Here is a 7,571-nt window from a genome sequence, read left to right as displayed (position 1 = left end):
GAAAGGCCAGAGACTTCCCCTCGAGTCTCCCAAGTCTCCTTCCTCCCCTCCAAAATCCAGCAGTGAGAAATCAAAACACCTCCTCCTTGGAGCAGCTCCTCACCCAGCCTTGCTCCAACCTGGCTTCTATCCCAGAGGACTCCCCAGGCATCCAGGACCCCATCCCTGGTGTTAGAGCTGCTCAGAGCCCCCATCACTCAGTGTCACCTCCAGCATCCCACCCTGAAACACCCTAGGGTGGGTGACCCTGGTGGGGCCATCTCACATCTCCTTTGCTTTGACATTGATTTGCACAGTGGAGAAAGTGGGGCTGGGAAAACGGTGGCAGCAAAATACATCATGGGCTACATCTCCAAAGTGTCTGGGGGTGGTGAGAAAGTGCAGGTATGGTCAACTCTCCCCTCTCCCCCCTCCAACACCATCCCTGCCCTCCCAACCCACATGGAGCAGGACCCAGGGCTGGGGACAGACCTGGGTGTCTCCAGGGACACTGCGTGGAGACACCCAGCTCTGTCCCCAGCCCCGAGGCAGGGCTGCTGCAGTGGGGTGCAGGTCTATGGAACCTTCTGGCTCAGCCCTCTTCCTCCTCTGCCCCCAGCACGTGAAGGACATCATCCTGCAGTCCAACCCACTGCTGGAAGCCTTTGGAAATGCCAAAACTGTCCGGAACAACAACTCCAGCCGCTTCGTAAGTCTCCAGGGCGGGTGCAGAGGGTCAGCACTGGGGGCAGGATCAGTCCCGGGCTGGGTGGGGGGTTCAGGGCCGTGGTTCTGAGCAGGAGCTGTGCTGGAGCAGGGGAAATACTTTGAGATCCAGTTCAGCCGGGGAGGTGAACCCGACGGGGGCAAGATCTCCAACTTCCTGCTGGAGAAGTCGCGGGTGGTGAACCAGAACGAGTGCGAGAGGAACTTCCACATCTACTATCAGGTACCTGGGGGCTCAGGGGAGCCAGCCAGTTGGCCAGGAGGGTCAGGAACCACAGCTCCCATTTCTGTCCCAGCTGATCGAAGGGGCATCCCAAGAGCAGAGGCAGAACCTGGGCATCATGAGCCCTGATTATTACTATTACCTGAACCAGTCGGACACGTACCGGGTGGAGGGCACGGACGATCGCAGCGACTTCCACGAGACCATGGTCAGTGTCCAGGAGGGAGAACCCAACAATGCCAGCCAGGCTGGGTCTGATGGGCTCCCCCATGTCCCCAGAATGCCATGCAGGTGATTGGCATCCGGGGTGAGGACCAGCAGCTGGTGCTGCAGATCGTGGCCGGGATCCTCCACCTGGGAAACATCAGCTTTCGGGAGGAAGGCAACTATGCTCAGGTGGAAAATGCTGACTGTGAGTAGCCAACCCCACCCTGCTCCAGGGCAAAAAAGTGGGGAAGCTCCCAGAAAGCCTTGGCAATCAATTGCAAACTCTCTCTAGCACAAATCTTCCCCACGTTAGACATGGGGAAATTGAGGCAGAACCACAGAAATGTCCTGGTTGGAAAAGACCTTTAAGACCTTTAGGTTAATGGTTGGACTTGGTGATCTTGAAGATCTTTTCCAACTAAGGTGATTTTGTGATCATTGAAATGGCACAACCAGAGCTTAATTAGCAAGGGGATGGATGCCAGGAGGGGCTTGCTGTGACTTAGCACAGAATCACAGAATGGTGGGGGTTGGAAGGGACCTCTGGAGATCACAGAGTCCAACTCTGCTAGAACACCTGGGGCAGATCACTCAGAAAGGCATCCAAACAGGTCTGGAAAGTCTCCAGAGAAGGAGACTCCACAGCCTCTCTGGGCAGCCTGTCCCAGGGCTCTGTCACCCTCACAGCAAAGAAGTTCTTCCTCATGTTGAGGTGGAATTTGTTGTGTTCCACTTTGCATCCATTGCCCCTTGTCCTCTCACAAGGCATCACTGAAAAGAGATTGACCCCCTCCTCTTGACACCCACCCTTCAGATATTCATAACCATCAATGAGATCCCCTCTCAGTCTTCTCTTCTCCAGACTGAGCAGCCCCAGCTCTCTCAGCCTCATCAGATGTTCCTTCACCATCCCTGTAGCCTCCGTGTGACTCTCTCTGGTCCATCCCTGTCCCTCCTGAACTGGGGAGCCCAGAACTGGACACAAACTTCAGATGTGGCCTCACCAGGGCAGAGGGGGAGGAAAACCTCCCTAACCTACTGGACACATTCTTCTTAGTGCTCCCCAAGAGGCCATTGGCCTTCTTAGCAGAGAGAAAACCACATCCCACATCCATGGTCACTGCACAGACCATCAGACAGGGCTGGGGGTCCAGCTGCAGGCAGCGTGTGGGGGTCCTGTGGGGAGCAGTAAGCCCTGACCTGCTCTGCTCTGCCCAGCCTTGGCCTTCCCTGCCTACCTGCTGGGGATCTCCCAGGATGGCCTCAACGAGAAGGTGACCAGCAGGAAAATGGACAGCAAGTGGGGCGGCCGCTCCGAGTCCATCACCGTCACCCTCAACGTGGAGCAGGCAGCCTACACCCGGGATGCCCTGGCCAAGGGGCTCTACTCGAGGGTCTTTGACTTCCTGGTGGAGGTTTGTGGTCCTGGTGTGGGCTGGGCCAAGCCTGGGCAAGGTTGTGGAGGGGATTCAACCCGCTGAAGGGGGCTTGTCCCATCTCTCCCTGCAGTCCATCAACCGGGCCATGCAGAAGCCACACCAGGAGTACAGCATCGGGGTGCTGGACATCTATGGCTTTGAAATCTTCCAGGTGTGTGTTGCAAGGGGAGCAGCTGGAGCTGGTTGGGGCTGTTAGCAGCCCCAGGAAGGCTCCCTCGGAGCAGCTCCCAAAAGCTCTGCTGTTTGGGGTCAACCCCCAACGTGGGGAGAGGAGCAGGAGCCAACTCGGCCCCATCATCTCTTTTATCTTTGGCAGAAAAATGGCTTTGAGCAGTTCTGCATTAACTTTGTGAACGAGAAGCTGCAGCAGATCTTCATAGAGCTGACCCTGAAGGCAGAGCAGGTATAGGGGGGGGCTGGGCTGGGGGAGCTGCACAAGCACCCTGATCCCTGCACCCCATCACCAGCTGGTCCCAGCACCACAGCTGGAGCTGGGGGGGCTACAGCATTTCCCATGGATTGGGGGGCCCATTTCTTCCTCCAGGAGGAATACGTGCAGGAGGGCATCAAGTGGACCCAGATCCAGTACTTCAACAACAAGGTGGTGTGTGACCTGATAGAGAACAAGCTGGTGAGTGGGGTCCCCTCCTCCAGGGGTACTGGGTGGGCTGGGTACTGTCAGAGATGGGTGACAGGAGCAGGTTCTGCCATGAGCATCCTTGGGAGAGCAGCAGCTCAGTGTCCTTCATCCAAGCTGTGGTTCAGGATGAAGCAGCTTTAAGCAGCTGAGGGTCCTTGAGCAGAGGCAGGTGCAGGGTTGGGCCCTGCCTTTGGACACCCCTGGCTTCACTCCCCACCTCCCAGAACCCCCCTGGGATCATGAGTGTCCTGGATGATGTCTGTGCCACCATGCACGCCACGGGGGAGGGGGCAGACCAGACCCTGCTGCAGAAGCTGCAGGCGGCCGTGGGCACCCACGAGCACTTCAACAGCTGGAGCTCAGGCTTTGTCATCCACCACTACGCGGGCAAGGTACAGCACAGCACCCTGGCCCTGCACCCCTCACCCTGCACCCCTGACCCTGCACCCCACACTGAGCACCCTGCACCCCCAGGACCCTGCACCCCCAGGACCCTGCACTCTTCACCCTGCACCCCACACACTGCACCCCTCACCCTGCACCCCAAACTGAGCACCCTGCACCCCCAGGACCCTACACTGAGCACCCTGCACCCCCCTCCTCCAGCTTCCTCTGTGGCAAATGCTCTTCCACTCTTCTCACCGACCCCAGACCCACACAGAGGATGGCTGGTTTTCTTCCCCCCCCCAGGCCCCTGCCCCCCTCACCCTGCACCCCACAGCCTGCACCACCACCCTGCACCTGTACCCCACGCCCTCCCTGCACCCCTCCCCCTGCACCTGCACCCCCAGGATCCCCCACCCGCCCTGCACCCTGGGCTGGGGGCTCAGCCCCTCCTGTCCCCCCAGGTCTCCTACGACGTGAGCGGCTTCTGCGAGCGCAACCGGGACGTGCTCTTCACCGACCTGATCGAGCTGATGCAGAGCAGTGAATAGTGAGTCCTGGCAGCTCTGCCCTCCTGGGGGCACCCCAACAAGGGTGGGGGCACCCCAACAGGGCTGGGGGCACCTCAGCAAAGCGGGGTACGCTCCTCAGCACCCAGAGCAGAAAGCTTTGCTGGTTGGATCTCTGCTCGATCCATGGCTCGGGGTGCTCAGAGCACCCACGGGCACTGCAGCTTCCCCCCCTGTTGAGCACAGGGGTGCAGGGCTGGGTGAGGGGGGCTCACCCAGCACCCATTCCGGGGGCAGGCAGGGCCACGGGCTGAAGGGGGGGGTCAGGATTTCCCAGCAGAGGTGGAGCTGGGTGGGTGCTGAGCTCGGGGAGCCTGGCAGCTCTGACCTGGGGACTGTCCCTGCCTTCCAGCGCTTTCATCCGGATGCTTTTCCCAGAAAAACTTGATGCTGACAAAAAGGGACGTCCCACCACCGCGGGCTCCAAAATCAAGGTAGGTCCTGGAGGCTGCGGGACAGGAGCTGCCTCTGGGCCAGGGGCAGGGTGATGGGCTCCCACCAAACCCTTGCATGCTATAGAGCTCGATCCTTGCCCCAGAAACAGGCCAACGACCTGGTGAACACCCTCATGAAGTGCACCCCACACTACATCCGCTGCATCAAGCCCAACGAGACCAAGAAACCCCGGGACTGGGAGGAGAGCAGGTAGCAGAACCACCTCGTGATGTGTCCAGGACCCCACAGAGCCTGGGGAAGGGGACCTGGTGATGGGGGATGTGGCCAGAACAGCCCTTCCTCCAAAACCTTGGCAGCTGGGGACACACACCTCCTTCCACCTGCATCACCCCAAGGTGACACATCCAAGCCTCAAGAAGCTCCCAGGTGTCCACCACGGGCATCCCAGTGCAAAAAACAATGGCCAAGGGTTCCAAACCTGTCCCCTGCCACCCTCCTGTCCCACACCCAAGTGTGCCCATCCCAACCCTGCAGGGTGAAGCACCAAGTCGAGTACCTGGGGCTGAAGGAGAACATCCGCGTGCGCCGCGCCGGGTTCGCCTACCGCCGCCTCTTCCACAAGTTCCTGCAGCGGTGAGAGGGGTGGCTGGGAAGGGGGATGGCGGGTTCCCCCGTGGCCTGGCTGTGACCCACGTCCCCTTTTTCCCCGCAGCTATGCCATCCTCACCCCCGAGACGTGGCCGTGCTGGCGGGGGGACGAGCGGCAAGGGGTGCAGCACTTGCTGCGCTCCGTCAACATGGACCCGGACCAGTACCAGATGGGGAGGAGCAAAGTGTTCGTCAAGAACCCCGAGTCGGTGGGTCTGGGCTCTGCCCCCCGAAGCCCCCGGGGATGCTGAGCATGGCTTTGGGGGGTGCCGGGCAGTGGTTTGGGGTGCAGCTGATGGGATGGAGCTGGGGGATGCCCGGCTCAGCAGCCTTCGTCCCTCCCAGCTCTTCCTCCTCGAAGAGATGCGGGAGCGGAAATTCGACGGCTTCGCCCGGGTGATCCAGAAGGCCTGGAGGCAGCACGTGGCCACCCGCAAGTACGAGCAGATGAGAGAGGAGGGTGAGTAGCTGATGAAGGGAGGGGAACATCTCCCTGATGAGGAAAGGCTGAGGGAGCTGGGTCTCTTGAGCTTGGAGAAAAGGAGACTGAGGGGCGACCTCATCAATGGTCACAAATCTGTTCAGGGCAGTGTCAGGAGGACAGAGCCAGGCTTTGTGCAGTGATGTCCAGTGACAGGACAAGGGGCAGTGGGTGCAAACTGGAGCACAGGAGGTTCCATGTGAATATCAGGAAGAACTTCTTTCCTGTGAGGGTGACAGAGCCCTGGGCCAGGCTGCCCAGAGAGGCTGGGGAGTCTCCTTCTCTGAGACATTCAAACCCACCTGGACACGTTCCTGTGTGATGTGCTCTGGGTGCCCCTGCTCTGGCAGGGGGGTTGGGCTGGGTGAGCTTTCCAGGTCCCTTCCAAACCCTAGGATTCTGTGATTCTGAGTACAGGGCAGGGATTGTCCCCCTGTGCTGGGCACTGGTGGGGCCACACCTGGAACCTTGGGGTCAGTTATGAGCCCCTCATTGCCAGAAGGACATGGAGGGGCTGGAGAGTGTACAGGGAAGGGCAGTGGTGCTGGGGAAGGGGCTGGGGAAGGGGCTGGAGCACAAGTGTGAGCAGGAGCAGCTGAGGGAGCTGAGGGTTCAGCCTGGAGACAAGGAGCTGAGGGGAGACCTGCTGGCTCTGCAGCTGCTGAGAGGAGGTTGGAGCCGGGGGGGTCGGGCTCTGCTCCCCAGGAACAAGGGATGGGACCAGAGGAAATGGCCTCAGGTTGTGCCAGGGGAGGTTGGGATTGGATATTAGGAGAAACTTCTTCCCTGGAAGGGTCTCAAGCCCTGGCCCAGGCTGCCCAGGGAGGGATGGAATCCCCAGCCCTGGAGGTGTTTCCAAGCCCTGTAGATGTGGTGCTGAGGGACACGGGTCAGCACTGACTGGGGAGAGCTGGGTTAGTGGTTGGACGGATGGACTGGATGATCTCAAAGGCCTTTTCCAACCAGAACAACTCTGTGATTCTGTGATTAAGGTTGGTTGAAGACAGGGGCACTGACACCCTGGCAGCCCTTTTTGGGTGCCCTTTGCTGGGGACAGCTCAGCTGCCAGAGGAGCAGGAGAGCACACACCCAGCCCCTAATAGTGGCACTAGCAAGGACAGGGGTGAGGAGGGACTGGACCATGAGATGCCCAGAATCTGTTCGTACACCTTACAGGAGGGAGCAGATTCCTTGCTCTACATCCAGCCCCGGGAAGGGCTGTAGGACAGAAACCAGCTCCTCACTCTGCATTTTGTTACCTTCAAAGGGACAGAGAGGAGCAGCTGGGAGTCAGCATTTGCAAGGGGGTGGGAAAGGCCAGTGACCACCCCCTGACCACATCATGGGTGTTTCCCACCCTCCCAAGCATGCAGTGAGAAATCAAGGGGGGGAAAACCCAGAGAGCAGCTGGATCCCTCCCTCCCACAGCACAAGTTTTTCTGAGGGCACTTCCTGGGGTTTTGAAGCCAGCTGAGCTCCAGCAGCCCAGATTCCTCCCAGGGCACAAAACAAACCCCACTTCTGGCTGCCACACTCCCTGTCACTGCTCCCACTGCTCCCACTGCTCCCACTGCTCCCACTGCTCCCACTGCTCCCACTGCTCCCACTGCTCCCACAGCCGGTTTGGGAGGGCAGGGAACGGGTGGGCAGGGGCTGAGGGCTCAGCCCTGCCTGGTGGCATCACTTGGAGGGTTCCTTGCAGCCTCCAACATCCTCTACAACTTCAAAGAGCGGCGGAGGAACAGCATCAACAGGAATTTCGTGGGCGATTACCTGGGCATGGAGGAGCGGCCGGAGCTGCGCCAGTTCCTGGCCAAGAGGGAAAGGGTCGACTTTGCTGACTCCATCACCAAGTATGACCGGAGGTTCAAGGTACATG

The 7,571-nt window shown here is 59.7% G+C and overlaps 1 protein-coding gene across 1 annotated transcript in view; it reads left to right on the top strand.

Annotated features, from left to right (window-relative positions):
* Positions 1-7,571, top strand: part of MYO1F (myosin IF) — a gene marked incomplete at its 3' end in the record, with an annotated part of 11,507 nt that overhangs the window by 2,868 nt on the left and 1,068 nt on the right. Inside the window, exons 5-21 of the mRNA XM_010002336.1 lie at positions 297-384; positions 599-688; positions 797-928; positions 1,002-1,136; positions 1,208-1,340; positions 2,354-2,550; positions 2,645-2,725; positions 2,891-2,977; positions 3,119-3,205; positions 3,439-3,606; positions 4,063-4,148; positions 4,520-4,601; positions 4,706-4,812; positions 5,098-5,196; positions 5,276-5,420; positions 5,557-5,671; positions 7,395-7,564. Coding sequence (XP_010000638.1) covers positions 297-384; positions 599-688; positions 797-928; positions 1,002-1,136; positions 1,208-1,340; positions 2,354-2,550; positions 2,645-2,725; positions 2,891-2,977; positions 3,119-3,205; positions 3,439-3,606; positions 4,063-4,148; positions 4,520-4,601; positions 4,706-4,812; positions 5,098-5,196; positions 5,276-5,420; positions 5,557-5,671; positions 7,395-7,564 — 2,002 coding nt within the window. The remainder of the gene's footprint in view (positions 1-296; positions 385-598; positions 689-796; positions 929-1,001; positions 1,137-1,207; positions 1,341-2,353; positions 2,551-2,644; positions 2,726-2,890; positions 2,978-3,118; positions 3,206-3,438; positions 3,607-4,062; positions 4,149-4,519; positions 4,602-4,705; positions 4,813-5,097; positions 5,197-5,275; positions 5,421-5,556; positions 5,672-7,394; positions 7,565-7,571) is intronic.

This window comes from Chaetura pelagica, unplaced genomic scaffold (genome assembly GCF_000747805.2).
Source record: "Chaetura pelagica isolate M959 unplaced genomic scaffold, ChaPel_1.0 scaffold58, whole genome shotgun sequence".
NCBI lineage: Eukaryota > Metazoa > Chordata > Aves > Apodiformes > Apodidae > Chaetura > Chaetura pelagica.
This window is presented reverse-complemented; position numbering and strand designations above follow the sequence as displayed.